General features: G+C 44.0%; 2 protein-coding genes across 2 annotated transcripts; one reads left to right on the forward strand and one right to left on the reverse strand.

Annotated features, from left to right (window-relative positions):
• The first annotated feature begins 34 nt into the window (after positions 1-34).
• rbbp4 (retinoblastoma binding protein 4) lies at positions 35-8,450 on the forward strand. Its single transcript, XM_085262548.1, has 12 exons — positions 35-330; positions 2,058-2,208; positions 2,310-2,455; positions 2,551-2,724; positions 2,970-3,085; positions 5,452-5,612; positions 5,714-5,840; positions 6,021-6,098; positions 6,867-6,943; positions 7,073-7,130; positions 7,214-7,324; positions 7,513-8,450. The coding sequence occupies exons 1-12, from the start codon at positions 312-314 to the stop codon at positions 7,573-7,575; spliced, it is 1,281 nt and encodes a 426-aa protein (XP_085118674.1). The 5' UTR covers positions 35-311; the 3' UTR covers positions 7,576-8,450.
• A 3,102-nt stretch (positions 8,451-11,552) lies between these two features.
• sync (syncoilin, intermediate filament protein) lies at positions 11,553-15,758 on the reverse strand. Its single transcript, XM_085263209.1, has 6 exons — positions 15,621-15,758; positions 13,085-14,667; positions 12,792-13,006; positions 12,434-12,641; positions 12,240-12,364; positions 11,553-12,167 (listed from the first exon to the last, which is right to left on the reverse strand). The coding sequence occupies exons 2-6, from the start codon at positions 14,609-14,611 to the stop codon at positions 12,119-12,121; spliced, it is 2,124 nt and encodes a 707-aa protein (XP_085119335.1). The 5' UTR covers positions 14,612-14,667; positions 15,621-15,758; the 3' UTR covers positions 11,553-12,118.
• Between the last annotated feature and the right edge of the window lie 2,934 nt (positions 15,759-18,692).

The raw sequence follows: 18,692 nt of genomic DNA on the forward strand, positions 1-18,692 counted from the left end.
TGGCTGGTGCTCTAGGTTGCCATCGAAATTACTTGCAGCTGCACCGGAGTCTGCGATAGCCACGCGCACAGGTGCTGCGCCGTAATTGGTGGGAAGACGCCCCTCTTTGTACTGAGCGCGCGAATGCACCCACGTCTCTCACAGTCGGCTGCTCGGTTAGCTAGTTCTTAGCGTGCCGTTGTACTCCCGTGGTTTAAACGGTACCGGGGGTCTGCAGGCACACCGGAGGACCAGCTTGGACGAGGCTCAAGGGGCTCTACACCTTAACCACACTTCAGCTTTCAGTTTTCTGTCAGCTACGTGGGAGAAACATGATGTCAGACAAGGAAGGTAGAGTGAGTACTTTAGTTGTCAGCAAAAAGAAACGATTCTGTTTGATGCCCCTCAGCTAGTTGTCAGGTTAGCTTAGGTGGCAGCTAGGGCAAGCTGCCCGTAGCTCTTGTGTTTTACTCTATAACAGTCAACACAAGCGGGGGTAATTTAAGAGTGTGAAGGTGAACTTTACTGATGTCAAAGCTCAGTTATTGTTTGGGCACAGTCTCTGAAAAGTTGGGGTAATTTGTGTGTGAATACCGGGCAGAGGTGAAGAAATGAGTTCACGTCTTATGGTAATGCTAACGCTGTAGCAAGGTGCGGGAACAATGAGAAGTTTCTCATAACACTGATAAATACCTAGGCCTTGTCACGTTAACAGTCAAATCACTTGATAGCGAAATTTGTTGACTGTAAAGACCAACTTTTAAAGGTTGTTGCCGATTCACCTGAATAATAAACTAGACTGGAGCCACAACACTGATGAACTTTACAGGAAGGGTCAGAGCAGACTCGACCTGCTGAGGCGGCTGAGGTCATTTGGAGTCCGGGGGGCGCTTTTAAAGACCTATGACTCTGTGGTGGCATCCGTCATTTTTTACAGTGTGGTATGTTGGAGCAGCAGTTTATCGGCAGCTGAGAGGAAGAGGTTGGATAAACTCATTAGGAAGGTCAGCTCTGTTCTGGGATGCACCCTGGACCCAGTGCAGGTGGTTGGGGACAGAAGGACTCTGCCAAAATAACATCTCTGATGGACAGTCTCCCACCCCATGCATGTAAATGTTGCTTAACTGCAGAGCTCCTTCAGTGACAGACTGCTGCATCCTCGATGCATGAAGGAGCGCTTCTGCAGGTCCTTCCTCCCTGCAGCTGTCAGACTATACAATCAAAACCGCTCCCAACAAACATAGTGCAAGTGACAGCGCTGATGTAAACCTCTATTTTATCAACCGATTCACACTATAACCAGGGTTTGCCTGTTACGTTTCGGTGTGTCAGTGTTTTGTTTTTGCATGACTTATGTATTTCCTGCTTTACTTTGAAAGTCTGTGTTATCTTAGTGTGTTCAGTTTACATTTTCCCTGTCTCGTCAGTTCTAATTTGCCCCAGCTGTGTTTCCCTCCTGTGGTCCATTCCCTGATTGCTCCTTCTATGTATTTAAGCCTTGTGTTTCAGTATGTCATGGTCGCGATCTCCCCCGTGTTGTAAATAGTTTGGTGTTTTGTTGTAAATAAATAGTCTGTTGTAAATAGTTGTGAATGGGTTTGTTAATACTTTCGTCACGGGATATTTTCGTTTTGGGATTTTGGTGGAGAGCCTTCGTGGTTTTATTTTCCTTATCTTTGTTTTTCTACGTTGCACCCCGGTTGCCTAGGCCGGGGTGTAACATGCCTCTTAACTTTATTTAATTTTATTTAATTTAATAACGGTACAGTACTCTGTTTTTGGTAACAATTGTCCTTGATGTAAATATGTAAAAATTGTGTATGTTTCTGTTCTGTGTCTTGTGTTTGTTTGTATATGTGTCTTTCTTGCTGCTGTTACACCCAAATTTCCCCTTGTGGGACAATTACAGGGTTATTCTATTCAATTAACTGTAACAGAAATAAATCTAGTATAAACTAACAGCTTGAGTTAGTGAAAGCTATGGATATATCTGACAGGTATTTGTACTTTTTATTTAGTTACAGTATTACTGTGTGGCCAATTATCAATACTGGTTCTGTGACCACTTTGTCTTCCAGCTGGTGCTTTTGATGATGCGTTGGAGGAGAGGGTCATCAATGAAGAGTACAAGATCTGGAAGAAAAACACCCCCTTTCTTTACGACCTGGTTATGACCCATGCCTTAGAGTGGCCCAGCCTGACTGTTCAGTGGTTACCTGACGTCTCAAGGTGGAAGCGCTTACACATTTGACCAGTTAATATATCTCAAACATGCAAGAAAGTGGTATTAATGCATTAAACCTTTTTTTTTTTTTTTTTCTCCCTACCAGGCCCGAGGGAAAGGATTACAGCGTACACAGGCTCATTTTGGGCACTCACACGTCTGATGAGCAGAATCACCTGGTTATTGCTAGCGTGCAGCTGCCCAATGATGATGCCCAGTTTGACACCTCGCACTACGACAGTGACAAAGGAGGTGGGTATATTGATAAAGAGAGAATGTATAATGCATTCACTTCATATTTTATATACTTACAGCTTGCAAACATATTTCTCTATATTTCCCTGAAGAGTTTGGAGGCTTTGGCTCAGTAAACGGCAAGATTGAGATTGAAATCAGGATCAATCACGAAGGAGAAGTGAACCGTGCCCGCTATATGCCCCAGAACCCCTGCATCATTGCCACTAAGACCCCCACCTCAGATGTGCTGGTGTTTGATTACACCAAGCATCCCTCAAAGCCAGGTGCAACAATCACACAAAGCACAACACACCGCTGAAGATGGCATGTTCTTGAGTACGTTATGAAAAACTGGATTGTGATTGGTAGCTTGCTGGTATTAAAACAATTATACAACTTCATCAAAACATAAATACTGGGCGTACAGAATCGCTAGTCAAAAACAAACTTGTCTGTTCAGTTCTTTTAGACTCGCACCTCTCTTCCAGTGTCTCTGAATTGACAGTTGATTTTATTATGTCGTCTTTAGATACTCCAGGAGTGTGTCGCCCTGATCTGCGTCTCAGAGGCCACAAGAAAGAAGGCTATGGTCTATCCTGGAATTCAAATCTGTCAGGAGCTCTTCTTAGTGCGTCAGATGATCACGTAAGAGGAAGTAGTTCTTGTTTTATGAAGAAATGGTGCTAAATATTTTTCTGTTTTTAATTTTTAGCAGCAGATATTTCCAACTAGGGCTATTTTACAGATTTGTTATATTAGTTTCAATCACTATATTTCCAGTACCATAAATAAAAGTAAACTGCTTTGCCAAAAAAGTCACACACACAGATATTTTGGTGGGCCGACTTCAGCCTTCATGACCGCTTGCATTCACTGTTTGGTTCCAATCCCTCGAGTTGTCTGTGTGACGTGCACATGGAAATGCTCGTAATTTAACTATTAAACTGCTCTCAGCTTTGTTCATTTGCAGCTTCTATTACTGTAGTTATCACAGAGCATTATTTCTACGATTAGGTTATTGAACTAGCATTTCTGATGCCAGCTGGTGAATTAAATCATTTACTCAGCTGATCCTTTACATCAGGGGTCTCAAACTCCAGTCCTCAAGGGCCGGTGTCCTGCAACTTTTCTACGTGTCCCTGTTGCAACACGCCTGAATACAATTAATTAAAGTCATTAGCAAGACTATGCAACTTTTAGACTGCATGCTGAGGTGGAAATTCAGCCGTTTGATTCATGTTACAGCAGCTTGTGAGTGAATGAACATGGTGCAATAAAAGTACTTTTAGAAGTTCATTTTTCCAAACACTTACATTTACTTAAATTTAGCATGCAAGTGAGTTCTATATTCTCGCTAATGAGCTACTAATTTTATTCAGGTGTGTTTGCAACAGGAACACCGGCCCTCAAGGGCTGTGTCCCAAGTAAGAGACTGCACGCTTGAAGTACGCGCACTACGTACGGTGCGTACTATAAGTACGAGAAGTGTGGAAGTGAGAGGCTTGTGAAATGGGACGGTATACGCTTCGTCGTGCTGTTCAGGTTGCCTAGCAACCATGATACTAACCGCGAGACACGTTACATACAGCGTTGTTTGACAGAAATGAAGGAGAAAATGTTTTGTTAGTCATTCATTTTTGTCATGACATCACTTTGATTAGTTGAGTATCTGAGGCTGAGACCACGGGACTGTAAAACATGATTATTGGGCTTCATTTCTGTGCTGAACAGTCATTTAAGATTAGTTAGTAAATAACAATTAGTTAATGTTGTTCATGAGACTAAAGTCAACTCACTGTGGTGATGTAAATATAATATGGCCAATATTATAGTATTGTCAGAATATTATGAGATGTGTGTGTATATCGATCTATCGATCGTCATATTCAGTACTTTTGACAGTTCACTCTTCGGCCGCTCCATCTTATTAGGGAAATTCCACATACATAAATGTAAATTTCAAAACTCAATCCCATCATTTAATTTTTTTTTGATTGAAATTGAATATTACTTAAACTCTCTTAAATTAACTTCCAATAAAAACGGTTTATCATTGATTGAAATCCGTTCAGCAATGTTCAACGAATGAGCTGTCACAACTTTCAAATACAAAGTTGTTATGAAGTCTGTCACATCCCCCCTTTTTTTTTTTTTTATCCTTTATTTATCCTTCTTATTTCATTGTACTGTATATTGTTACTCTTATTTGCCTTGTATGTCTACTGTACAAACTGAACTGGAATGACTGACTGTTCGCTTTATGGTTTCAATAAAGTTTGGAAGGAAAAAAAAAAAACCTCTTCAGCCGCTCGCGTCTGCCGCATTTTGCGGCAAAATTATCCACACCCACCGCCGCGCTATGAATTGTGGGATATATGGGACCACGAATCGTGCACCGGACCACGCTTGATATGTGGGGAAATGGACGGCGCATTTGGAGTATGCATTTGAAGCACACTTCGAATTGGGACAGCCGTCGTCGCGTGGCGGTGACGTAACCGCACTTAAAATGCGTACTTCAAGCGTGCAGTCTCTTACCGGTAATTGGGACACAGCCAAGGACTGGAGTTTGAGACCCATGCTTTACATCAGGGGTGGGCAATTCCAGGCCCCGAGGGCCCCGGTGTCCTGCAAGTTTTAGATCTCACCTTTGGTCAACACACCTGAATCACATGATTAGTTCATTACCAGGCCTCTGGAGAACTTCAGGAGCTAATTTAGCCATTTAAATCAGCTGTGTTGGTTCAAGGACTCATCTAAAACCTGCCCTCGAGACACCGGCCCTCGAGGCCTGGAGTTGCCCACCCCTGCTTTACATTCATAACTACAATGACTTCTGTCTAAATGTTTTTCCACAAATGCTGTCAGAAACTGACCTTAATGAAATGTCAGGAAGGTATTAAAAAATGTGCACTGCCAAAAACCTGCTGTTAACAATCATTTTCCAATTTGACTACGTTTTTACAAAACTGAAGTGCAAACATGAGGTTTGATGTGCTTTTGTCCCTTAGACAATCTGTCTGTGGGACATCAGTGCTGTTCCCAAGGAGGGCAGGATAGTAAATGCAAAGACGGTCTTTACCGGTCACAGTGCTGTGGTTGAAGACGTCTCTTGGCATCTGCTTCACGAGTCGCTCTTTGGATCTGTAGCAGACGACCAGAAGCTTATGATGTAAGGCTCTCAGTGAAATACCACGCGCAGGTGAAGCACACTTACAGTTTTTTTCAAATGCAGCAAAAGGATGAGCGTCACCCTGTGTCTTGTCCTTTAAGTTGGGACACTCGTTCAAACAATACCTCCAATGCCAGCCATGCAGTGGAGGCCCACACAGCAGAGGTCAACTGTTTGTCATTTAACCCTTTCAGCGAGTTCATCGTTGCCACCGGCTCAGCAGACAAGGTGATATAATATTCCAACGCTTTTTAATTGGTATTGTTTTATTAACAGCAGGACTTTTAACTGAGTGCATTTTGTAACTGTTGACTAAATAATCCTCATGGTATTGTTAGTTTTGTAACTGCAGTGTTGTTGCCGAAAATGTTGCAGGCATGTTTTAATCTATATCTGTGCCGCCCACAGACCGTGGCTCTTTGGGACTTGAGAAACCTGAAGCTAAAGCTACATTCCTTTGAGTCGCACAAAGATGAGATCTTTCAGGTAAGATGTTTCTTTATATGAATGAAATTGTACTGAAATAAGGACAGTATCTAGTGGTGCAGTGATATAATTTTGTATATTTTATACTGATTTAAATTTTAAAATAAAGCACTGAAATAAATCTTATGTAGTATATGCCTCTTTTGACTCAACCTGCTGCCTTCAGCCTGCAGCAGGTTTGGTAAATTTAAATATTAAAGTAAGTTAGCAGTCTGTCTAAATAATATATTTTAACTTCTGCAGCTTTTGTTTTTGTTTGTATCCTACAAACAAACTTCAGTGGCTGGGAGAAACTGGAAAAATGCTTTTCTTCACCTCTGAGCTCGTTGAGCAAACATGTTGGTTTGATCAAGTACTGCTGCTAGTTCTCTTACCTGTGAGGCTTTTAATCTCGATTACAATAAGACGCGTTGCTGTTGTGGACTGTAGAAAAACTCCACCCAAACTCACCGTCTTGGTCAGAGCACCGCTTCTTTGCTTTTTGCTGTGTAATGGCTCAGCTTGGCGTTAAACTACGACAGCAATGACTTTGCTGCTGATATCAGTGTTCTTGTTGAGAAAATAGTGGCTGTGTGGGTTTCAATATACACTTCTGCATTTTGATTATTATTAATATTCCTGATGATCATTCCGATGCAGATGCCAAGACGTTCTTGTAATTCCAAAGCAGTGAATCACACAGACAGTAACTCAAAGATTTACTTTTATGATGAATGAATGACCTGCGTTAATTGCTTTTCACCTTCAGCGCCTTAAATTCTGTTTTAGGTTCAGTGGTCACCTCATAATGAAACCGTATTAGCATCTAGTGGAACAGATCGCCGCCTCAATGTCTGGGATCTCAGGTACACAATTATTTGATAAGACCTTCTTAAAACAGATGGCTTTAAAGACTTAGTTGACCCCGGAAATGTGTGGCACAGTGTAGTGACATTGCCTTGTATAAAGTTTAACTCTCATTTCTTCTTCTGTAGTAAAATTGGCGAGGAGCAGTCTCCAGAAGATGCAGAGGACGGCCCGCCTGAGCTTCTGGTGAGACTCGCTGAAGTCTGTAGAAGTGTCGCCATCTTGCATTGATGTATGCCGAAACTTGAAGCTTCTCTTCTCTTTACTAGTTTATCCACGGAGGCCACACAGCCAAGATCTCTGACTTTTCCTGGAACCCCAATGAACCCTGGGTCACCTGTTCTGTGTCTGAGGACAACATTATGCAAGTGTGGCAAATGGTAAGACAGCTGTGACCACATGTTAGCTTTCAATCCCTCTGCCTTGTACCATACGATTTTTAATGCTTTTTATGAGTGTGTTGTTCCATCTGCCAATTATTTTATTTATTTAGACATATTTTTACTAAAGGTTTTCTCACAGCTAATATTTTTGAGTCTGAATAACTGACACTGATTTGTCCGTGTAGGCTGAGAACATCTACAATGATGAAGAACCTGAGGGTACAATGGAAAGTGAAGCTACCGCGTAACACCTCCACGTGTCGTGTGCATTCACCTACAAGCCTGATCACAAATAGTTCCACTCAGCTACTCCGCCATCCTGCTCCGCTTCCATCGGGACACTAAATGCTAAGAACACAGTGTGACTAAATGTAGCGCTGGCTTGTTTTGGGACACTGAAAGTGACTCGTTTTAGTAACTTACTGCCTCAAGAATTTCACTTTTTTCATTTTTATTTCTTTATTGTTTTTTTCAATGCACTTATGTATAATCTGTATTTTTGTAATTAACTGGCTCTTCCTTGTACAATGCTATATTGTAAATGCTTTCTTTCCCTAATAAAGTGTTATTGAACAATTAAAAGTGATTATGTTACAACGTTAAGTAAAATGCCAGCTAGAATTTGACGCAGTCCACAGAACAGTGGCATTGAATGTGACTTTCTTGAAGTAACGTTCCTGAAATCTTGTTGCTCTGGTTTTTGTGGACTACAGATGATTATAGAAGAGAGATTTAGAAGGTACTGTTGTCATTTTCATCCTGTTATGTTTTTTGTTTTTTTTTTTACTGGAAATGACAAGCAATGACTTGTGATAGACAGGTTGTTGGTCTATGAGCACTGACTGCACTGGACACTCCTTTCTGACCCTTACAGTCACCCTAATTTATTAACAAAATGAACTTTGATTCTTTATGACCTCAAAATAGTAACTGAGTGTTAGCAGACTGTTTATCTGGACCATAAAGCAAAGGAGTAGAGGCCTAATTCCACACAGATAAAGCCAGAAGTCTTCAGAGTCATCGCCCTCTGCTGGCCATTTAAAGAAATGCAGGTTTTTACTTTTCAGGGTGAAAAGTTACTGTATGGAGGGCCACAAGTGCCAAAATGAATGAAATAAATTCCTCATTAAACAATTAAACATGATTGATTAGTTTTTTAAAATGAAATGTCATTAATTAAAATCATAAAATTTTAAAGTGACATGAATAGATATTTAAGTTTATTTAAGCCATACATTTAATGACACTAAATTATTGATATATTATTTGATTCATTTTGGTACTCATGGTACAGCATAGTTTATTCTCCTTCAGCCACAAACGTTTTTTGCATGTTTAATATTTTGCATGTTTAACATCCACTATGCCTGTAATTCTGTGAAAATGAGGATTGTCTCCTTGTCAAATGTGAGCAGTCACAGTTTTTAATCATTTTAGTGAAAGAGTTGATGATGCTTCGTCACACTTTGCTCAGGCCTCTTTTGTGTTGTGATGTTTTGGTACTTTTTCCCGTCTCTGAGGCTTACTCACCCTGTTCGTCTGTGTCCCAGTGTTTAGTTCTTCAGGCACGTTGGCCTTATAAGTACAAGAAATTCAGTCTGCTCTTCAGAGACAGACATTAACTCATCAGTGGCACTTAGATTACAAAGAACACACTGCGTTTATTCATAACAAAAACTTTCCTACAAGCTGCAGTCTAGTTTATCTTTACAAAAAAAAAGATTGTCTTGGTTTTGTCCTATAACAGCATGTATGTTTATATGTGTTAAAGTGCACTGATCAAACCTTTAGTTTACTATGTTTCCTAAAACACAAGCTCATTTTGTGTGGGGACAGGCTTAGGGCGTCGGGGGGTTCCCCGGAGGCATCTTCCTTGGGGAGCTCAACCCGGGGTAGCGGTCACGTCCGGTTGGGGGCTCTGTTGGCTCTCAGGTGACTGTTTCCTCGCGGCTGCGTGCAGCGGGGCTAGGGGAGGGTCTGTGCTGACGGACGTGGGTTACTGACCTGGCAACCTGGCTGCCCCTGGGTGGGTCCGGGATGGGCGTGAGGTTCTGGGGGCGCTCCGTCTCTGGGCTGTGGCCCGGGCCGGGCCTCGGGGGCTTGGGTCCTGGTTGGTGTCTTGCCGGGGTTGTGGGCGGGTGGGTGCATGGGGGCCCGGCCCTGGAGCAGGGTGCCGCCGGTGCGTCGAGCCGCCTGGGGGGCTCTTCAACTGGTGGGGGGGGATGGTCACATCTTGCAGGAGCTTTCTTCTCTTCAGGAACTCTCTGCAGGAGGGGGAGATACAGGAGAGGTGGAGGAAGATCTCAGCCTGGGCGTTTACCGTCTTATGTAGTCTGGAAGATGTGTGGATGGTGGGGTGGGTGCAGTTTTCTCTGTGGTGGGGTTGGGTGGACTGTCCAGGGCTCTGTGGAGCCGGGGGGAGCTACTGCACTGGGCCCCGGTCTGATGGGCCTGGGCCCCCCTTCCCTGGCGGGTCGCGGAGGGTGGGGGTGCCTACTGGGGTCAGCGGGGGAGCTGGCCCCAGGGAGGGGTTACCTACCCCTCCCTTCCTTCCCTCCCCATCTCCAGCTGCCGCCCTCTTCCCGCTCCTCCACAACCACCCACACATGCAGGGCCTTGGAGTGGGGGTATGTCACCAGGGTGCAGAGGAGGCTCCCCCCCCCCCCCCCCCCCTGTCCCCTTCTGGCTGCCTCTGCCTCAATTTTATCCCACAACTTAGACATTCACATTATTCACACTCTCATTACACATACATATAGGATCTTGGGGGTGGGCACAATCACGGAGTCCAAATCACCATCAGGGTGTATACCTCACCCCTGACGTCGTTGCCCACCTCTCAATTTTAAATACACTTAGTCATTGAGGGCTAGCAGGAGGGACTATGCGCTTACCTGCTGCTCCTTGGCAGGTAGCTCCATGCCCTCCTGGGTTTTAATTGCACCTTAGAACACATATGCATCAACACTACAATGAGCGGGTGGAGGGAGGTTTGGAGTCTTCTCCCACCCCCATTCTCTGCGGCCTGCTGGAGCGGGAGGGCTAGTAGGAGGAGTTGGCCGTCCGACTGCGGTCTGGGGTGTGGGGCCTCCCTGCTGCTGCGGAGTCGGGGTGGTCTGCCTCTCCCCACCGCAGGGAAAAGGGTAACACCACCTGGGTCTGGGTGCAATTCCCCCCTCCAGGGGCAAGGGTACCTAGACCCGGTTTGTAGAGTACGCTTGGGGAGTGTGATTGTGTGTACAGCGTCTCTTTATGTCTGTCTCCACGTTGGTTGAGTGTGGAGTGAGTGCATATGAGAGCATGAGGGTGGGAATGGATGTTTGTGTCTGTGTGTGCCTGTATGTCTGTGTCTATATGTCAGGTTGGGTATCAGACGCCACCTCTCTGGGGACACCTCAGGCCCTCCAAGGTTTGGAGGCCTATCTCCACCCACCACCACTTCCCCTGCCAGTGGCGGACTCCCTCAGGTGTCGGTGTGTTGGTGGTTCTTTGTGTCTGGGGGTGGGCGTCCGGGTACACACCGGCTCACTCCTTGGCGGCCGCTTGTCGGGGCCTGGGGCCTGGGGCTCGCTCGGGCCCCTTTGGAGGTGGGGTGCCCCCGGCCTCTCGGCCTGGGGCTCGGTCACTCAGGCACAGCTGGGGGCCGGCGGAGCTCACGGGCGCGTCACTGCAACTCCCCCTGACTTCTGCTCCGCGGCTGCTGGGCGAGCCCTCATCTGGGACGCTCCTCAGCTCTTACTGGAACAGTGGCGCGGCTGCCCCTCTGTTGGTCTTCCTTGGTCTCTTGTGTTCTGGGGGCCTCTGGATGTCTGGAGTTTTGATCTCCTCCATACCTGCTTCACACCCTGGAGGACGGGGCTGTGGCCCCCCCACACTCCCTAGCAGATCATTACATGGAGAAACCTTTGGAATGCAAGCATGCTGATCCACACAGGTATGCACACATGGGTATTCACAGACGCGGACTAAAGCTTTCTTGGCTGCTGCCTCAAAGCACACTGTGCGCTGTCTATCTTGCGTGCTGCACAATATCGTTTATTATTTAGTAAATATTGATATCTATGACTAGCTAGTTTATTGTGATGGTGCTTTGTTTTCTCTATTATTATGTTGCTCTTTGTTGTTTGCTGTCTCCTCTGTTTGGTTTTTTTGTTTGTTTTTTTTTTTTTTCTCCATACAGGTGACCCAGGAGTTCCCCCCCCTTCTCACCGTCTCTTCTCCCCTTTGGTTTTCTTTCTTTCTCTCCCCCTCTTTCTCTCATTCATTCCCCCTGTCCTATTTATTAAAAAAAAAAAAAATGACAAAGGATGAACTGAAGCTCTGCCATCACGTAATGTCGCATACTGCTGTTTCTGATGTCATTTAAAAAGAAAAAAAAGAAAAAAGAAAAAAGAAAGAGTTGATGATGCTTCGTCACACTTTGCTCAGGCCTCTTTTGTGTTGTGATGTTTTGGTACTTTTTCCCGTCTCTGAGGCTTACTCACCCTGTTCGTCTGTGTCCCAGTGTTTAGTTCTTCAGGCACGTTGGCCTTATAAGTACAAGAAATTCAGTCTGCTCTTCAGAGACAGACATTAACTCATCAGTGGCACTTAGATTACAAAGAACACACTGCGTTTATTCATAACAAAAACTTTCCTACAAGCTGCAGTCTAGTTTATCTTTACAAAAAAAAAGATTGTCTTGGTTTTGTCCTATAACAGCATGTATGTTTATATGTGTTAAAGTGCACTGATCAAACCTTTAGTTTACTATGTTTCCTAAAACACAAGCTCATTTTGTGTGAAGAACAGTCATGTTTCCTCCTCATTGTCACCCATGTTATGGTCCTGAATGGCATTTCTGTAAAGAAAAACAATCTAGTTACAGGCTTAAAGGTTTAAAGGTGTGGTACAGACTTGATGAACGGATTACCTGTAAAGTAGGAGCTGCTCGTTAAGGCTATCTCTCAACTCCTTGATCTCTTTGGTTTTTCGCTTCTGAATCTGTAACTCAGTCTTCAGTTCTCTGCTGCTCTCCTCCAGACTGTGCACCGTCTCCTGAGAGGCAGGCATAATGTCAGTGTTTTTGTCGTCATGCCCTACTTTTTCCTCAGTCACCTTGGTTACCTTGTACTGCCCCACGTTTTCTCTTCTTTGCATGTGGATTAGATTGAGTTTCTCCTCCAAACAAGCCCTCTGCAGCTTCAGTTTTTCTATCTCCTCCATCAGAGGTCTCAGCTGGGCTCTCAGCTCCTGGGCCTGCTCTTTGGCTTTAACGATTGCGCCAGCTGTTGCCTCTCTTCTCTTCAACAGTGCAAGCAAAATGGGCTCATACCTGGACAAGCAAATCAGAGAAAGCTTTAGTGTTTTATAGCTGTAACACTGTGTCAGTGGGTTTTTATGTCTTAAAACTACAGCACTACCAAATGTCTGTGTGTGTCAAAAGGAAGAAAAACACGTGTTTTGGTGATTCCACTGACTGCACCTGTCCTCCAATGCTTTCAGGCCACCCTCCACATACTGCTGTATGTCCCCACATGAATGCCTCCTGCATTCAGTCAGCTCCTCTGCAGTGTTGGTAGTCTGACTGGAGCTCTGTTCCTGGAGCTTCGCTCTTACTACTGAGAGCTGTTGTTGTTGGGCCAGCCTGAGCTGGCAGCCCTCTTCTATCAGCTGGAGCACCAAGGACTTCAGCTTCTCCTGGAAGAAATTCATTTAGAAGAAGATGAATGAATGGTTGGAAATGCATGATGGATGGAAATGTAATTATGTTCTTACCTCTTCTCTCTTTAGTATCTCCACTTCACGGCGCTGGTTGTTCAGAGCTGCCTGGCTGTGGGCGCAGCCCCTCGCCATTGCAAATAGCCTCCTCTTCAGCTTTCTAAGCTCATCTTGTAGCCCCTGTCTCTCCAGGTTCACCTTCCACATCCTTCTTTCCTCCTCTGCCCTCTCCTCCCTGAGGATCTCTCTCTCCCTCTTTCTTTCTCCCCTTCTGCCTTCTTGTTCTTTTTTGAGCACATTCATCAGGTCTGCCACTTTGTTATCAATCCGCTCCTCCTCCTCCTCCTCCTCACTTGCCCCTTGGCCCATTTCCCCTCTCAGGCACAGCACCTCTACCAGCAGCTCCTTCCTCCTCTTCTGTAATCGCTGTACCCCTTCAATGCAGTCCTCCATCTGAGTCCCCAAGGCCTCTAATTCTGTCACACTAGATCCCAGATCTAGTGTGTCTCTCTTGAGTTCTTCTGTCTTCTCAGACAGGAGTTCATTGGCATCTACATCAATCTCAATCACATCTCCTGTTGTTTCTGTGCTTTCATCAAATATATGTCCAGGCTTCATTCCCTCGCAGTACATCGTGTTCTCTTTTGTAGTATCTATGGGTGTCTCTGAAAAGCCGAACACCTTGTCTGTTTTTAGATGACCTGGGCTTTCTGATCGGTCCACAGAGAGCTCACCCATCATGTCATGGCCAGACAAATCTTTGTGCTGGCTGCCATGTGTTGCTGAACCTGCTGTCATTCTTTTCCCGGTGTCCTTGGAAACTTGACCTTCTTCCCAGGAGTCCAATTGCATTGGCTGGCTCTCCGTCTTTAATAGCCTCTCTTGCTGAATGGGCACCAGTGTTGTGCCTCTATAAAGCTGAGGGTTCTTGTTGATGTGTACATATTCTTGGCTTTCATCTGTAACCCACTCTTGGGGTTCAAAATCCATGCCAGTTTCTTCCATACAGCCCTCCAGCATGGCTAGCATCCCCAGCAGCTGGCCTTCATACTCCACCATGGTTTTGCTCAGTTTGTTACCTGCTGATGTCAGAGGCATTTCTGCCTGGCGACAGCGTTCTGTGGTCACGCCACACCTGTCGATGACAGTTCCCATGCAATGCGATTGGCCCTGGGCAGGCTTTTCTTCGGCACTGGTCCCATCTATGTGTGTGTCAATGTAGCTAGTTGAAAGATAGGCTTGGGGGTGTTTCCATGCTTCTCCACACTTTTCCACTGTTACTTCCTCTTTTGCCTGACCATGACTGGATTCATTCAGATTTGTTTCAGTATAATTTGCTGAGTACTGAGAGCCAAATGAAATACCGGTGAGCTCTTCACAGCTCTTCAGTAAGTCATCCATCTCCTGGAGGTATGGCTTTATCAAAGCTGATTGCTTTAGCTGTGCGCCTGTGAAGGTGAGGTCATGGAGGTTTGTGTTGCATTCTCCTTGTTCCATGAGGGATCTCTCTGGATTCCCCTCCTCTTCCTTAATGAAGAGTGGCTCAAAACCAGAGGATGAAATGTTATCATCTAGGTCATCCATCTGTTTGGCCTAATTCCCGTTGCCCGTTTTGATGTAGAAGTCCCCTTCAGAAAGGCCTGTTAAACCAGATGAATACGTTAGGCAGTCTCAGGCCTCTTAGCTATATATTAGGTCTGGCTTAAAATGATAACATGTGAGCATACAATAGGGGCTGGGTTAATGTTTTGGCTGGACTTGCAAGCTATGCTGATGTCATTAGCACATGTGGGCATGTGGAGGCATGGTTTAGCAGGGTATGTTTTTGACAGCTGCTCCCTTAGGCTAGGTGCCACGGGCACCAATTCAGTGCATGGCCACGGTCAAACACACCTCAGACAAGTATGCATTCAATGAACACAAAACCTCTAGTGATATAAACACACACAGACAGTTTTCATCTGAAGTTCCAGCAAGTGGCATTACAGAGATTACACCAGCAAGCAGATTATCATAACATGTCATTGTCCCTGTCGATGGATGGGCACTTGGAGTCTCCCCTGGTGAATAATGCAGCTGTAACTGTACCCTTTGAGGTGTTTGCCAAGACTAGCCAGATACTCCCCAAGGGTAAATTGATCAAATTGACCCAATAATGTCATCGGGTAGAGATTTGAGACAAGAGAGACAAGATCCATGTGATAGATGCTGTTTCTTGGTTTGAAACCAACTAAAAAAAGCAAAGAATCAAGCTAGAACTCTTGTGCTTGTATTTAACTAGGTCATTTCATGTAATTAATGAGCATATTTTAGAAGCTACATTTTGTTGTTCTTTCTTTGACATGTTTGACTGCTAACAGAACAAAGCTCAGTAGAAGATATGACAGGGACCAGCTGTCTCACTGCAGGACAGGTGCTGGGATAAGGCACAACACCCAGACACAGCACCAGCATGCGCCTGATGTCCATCTTACACAAAAACATTTACTTATCAGTTAAGCAAAAGGCCACAGTAAAAATAAAAAACTGCATTATGAACAACAACAGAAAGTTCATGAACGTATAATTAATTTAAACCATCACAAGAACTTACTTCTCAACATATGATTCCTTTTTTCTGCCTTCCTGCTGTATTCCGATGATGAATCTGCTGAGCAAGAATAAAATCAAGGCGCTCTGGTTCAAACGACAAAAGTAAAGTGAGTGTTAAAGAATGAGCGGGAGCAGCGAGTACAGATGAACCGAGAGAGGAGGGGGGATAAAGACAGTTGACCCAGCCTCCTCTCACTCAGTCACTGTGCTGCTATGCGTGACCATGACTACCCCGGGTCTGTTTATGTCTATTAATAAACACTGTGCAGGGGGAAAGAAGAGGCACAGCAGGCTGCCTGTTTCACCCCGAGAGTATGAGGTTCCATTTGTGTCAAAATTTTGCTCATGTGCACAATTTTTACATCGACTGAAAATGTGACAAAACTTTTGTTTTTGAGCTCTGAACTGTTTTTCAAATACTACGAAACTCTTTAACAAACACACCTGCCAAAGCAATTGTTTGTACCAGGAGCTGTAAAGTGCTGAAAACTGCAGTTGTGTGCTGCACTCTGAAGCCCATTCTTTTCTGTGGCTTGCAATAATGTGTTTGCACTGCATTAAGTAAAGTGCAGCATAAGTGCGCCGGCTAAAGAGCATTTATGTGTGCTGCAGCTGAACTTTGACTGTGGCCATGTTTGACTTGTATGTGATATGCATCCAAGTAGACGGGAAGGCCATGAGCAAGAGATTTAATTATGTTGTACAGGCAGGGCTTGGTGACCAGTGACCACAACATGCCATGTTATAAAAAATTAAGAGGTAGGTAACAACAGTGAATATGACATCAATTTGATGTGAACTTTGCCATTTGTGAGGCACCGCACGACGAGTATAAAATCCTAATAGTCATCGCAGCACATCCCACTTCCTGTCTGAAAGATCCTTTAATGTGCTGATCTTTACAGTATGATAAGGCATGTTTTCTGGCTTGTATAGAAAACATTACTTGCCTCTATGAAAAGGGAGGTGCCAACTGTTGACCATCATTATTTCCTAACCGCACCCCCCTGTAAATGGTGTCATTGATTTGTACTGCTGAGGTGTGTTTGTGGTGTTGATGCCTTTTGGTGCTTTATTGTGAAATTATCTGAAAGTCATATGTCTTACGGTGTGGTATTGTTTGTGCTTCAGTTTTGGTGAATGAGATTTAGGGATTTTAGTCTCATCTTAATGAATACTATGTTGTCCGTGTTGTGCTCATAAAGCTTATAAATCTTGGTTAGCTAGCTTTTAACCAAGCTAGCTAACCATGCTTGCTAATAGAGATTGACAGACCACGTGACTTTCGCGCATTGCATTGTAGGTACGAGGGCAACAAAATCAAAACACTGCATCAAGCGCTAGCATTTCCAGCACCGGTAATCATTAATTCTGCGGTTTTAATCCCTACTTGCATTTTATTTGCCCCAAAACCAGTTATGTACAAAACAACGGAGAACACGGCAGGTCTGTACAAAGACAGACTTGACGAAAAGGCAAAAAAAAGTATGAGGAAAAAAAATCAAAGGAGTGAAAGGGTCAGACCCATACAAGTAAGGACGTTAGCGTGCTGCCCGACTTTCATCATGCACATATTTATTATTATATGGTCCTAAGTGTGAGTGCATACACTCACAAAATGTTTAGTAACTTCAGATCCCTGCAACAAGCCCAGGTCCAGTTTACTTTGGTGATTTGGACTATTCCATTTCACAGCTGTTGTTAGATTTTTTTTTCTTTATCTCCTGTACAGGCCAACGCAATCTATTTGTCATTTCAGGTTGTAGTATTACACAACATTTTCGGATCTAATAGAATAAAAAGAGTTATTATTATTGACCTTATTTATAACTGGCATTATTATTTCATTCTATTATAGAATCTTACAGGAAAGACGCAAAATTGTGTTCCATTGTGCTTTATCAGCTGCTTCGGTGAAAAACAAATCAACAAAAACACAACATTGCAAAACAACATACTGGAAAACAGTTATTCATCACTTGATTGCTTCAATACAACACTTGGGCACATATATGCAGGACTTTTCGTGGCTGTTTTGATATTGCTCTCCCTCTTAACCGATCAAATCTCGCTGTGGTAGCAGCTTTAAACTCGGTATGACCCAGGTTGATAGAGAGTGCACAGTCTGGATCGCATTCCAGCATTTTGTAGGCTGGTTTTCCTACAAAATACAACAAACATTAGCCCACAAAGCCACCGCGAACAAAGCAGCATAGCGCAACGAATTCAATTCAAATTAAGACTTATTTGTAACCTACATCAATAATTATGTTATGATATATTACGTAATAACTACAACAGAAGACTGACCTTTGTGGGAATGCTTGGAGCAGACTAACATGTGAGCTGGAGTGCTCTGGAACGTTATATTTGGTCTTCGAATGGCTGCAATCCAGGCCATCCGTCGGCTCTTTGTTACTTTGGAAACACGGCTTAAACAATTTCTCTTCCACGACGTAATCAACAACAAACAGCATGTCAGGGCATTATTCTCAACATCCAAATGAGAGGAAGTGTAACAAGATAACAGTATAGTTTGATTTACACAAATGCGAAACAGTGTTTTGTTCATAAACAGTATAAAAGATGGATGTAGGTAGCTACTGTGAAGTCCATCAATATTCATCCGTCAACTGAAGTACAACTACATATTCAGTGGGACGGCTGCACATTTAAACATAATTTTGGCACAAATAGGACCCCATACAGGACAGATAATGGCCTTTCCAAGTAGAAAGTTTATTAGTTCTCTCATTTTAGCTCATTTAGCTGTTTTATTTTCTTGAATTATTCAACATAATCTTGGAAAAGTCTGCCTTATTTTTAATTGCTGCTGTTTAGTAAAAACAAGGCCACCAAATTCCCAGGAATCTCTTAGTCTTGACACCTTAGAGATCAGGGAGTGTAGATGCATCCGTTACGGCTGCTGAGAGGCGTGGGCATGTGTTTATGATGAAAGAACACAGCTCCAGGATTCCACCCCTGCCATCTCATTATCGAAAAGTCTTTAAATAGCTGCCTGCATTTTTCTGGCTGTTTCCCAGAGGAGGATCGTTTTCCATCCAAACTCCTG

Source organism: Mchenga conophoros, linkage group LG22 (genome assembly GCF_057382185.1).
Source record: "Mchenga conophoros isolate Kocher_MC1m ecotype Shallow Benthic linkage group LG22, M_conophoros_male_GT1.1, whole genome shotgun sequence".
Lineage (NCBI taxonomy): Eukaryota > Metazoa > Chordata > Actinopteri > Cichliformes > Cichlidae > Mchenga > Mchenga conophoros.

Coding starts and splice junctions, on each gene's coding strand:
- rbbp4 (XM_085262548.1), top strand. Junction 3,086..5,451: donor TTAGTGCGTCAGATGATCAC/GTAAGAGGAAGT, acceptor TTTGTCCCTTAG/ACAATCTGTCTGTGGGACAT. Junction 6,944..7,072: donor CTCAATGTCTGGGATCTCAG/GTACACAATTAT, acceptor CTTCTTCTGTAG/TAAAATTGGCGAGGAGCAGT.
- sync (XM_085263209.1), bottom strand. CDS start 14,611: ATGGATGACCTAGATGATAACATTTCATCCTCTGGTTTTGAGCCACTC. Junction 12,365..12,433: donor AAAACGTGGGGCAGTACAAG/GTAACCAAGGTG, acceptor CCTGCCTCTCAG/GAGACGGTGCACAGTCTGGA. Junction 12,168..12,239: donor GAGCAGCTCCTACTTTACAG/GTAATCCGTTCA, acceptor TTTTCTTTACAG/AAATGCCATTCAGGACCATA.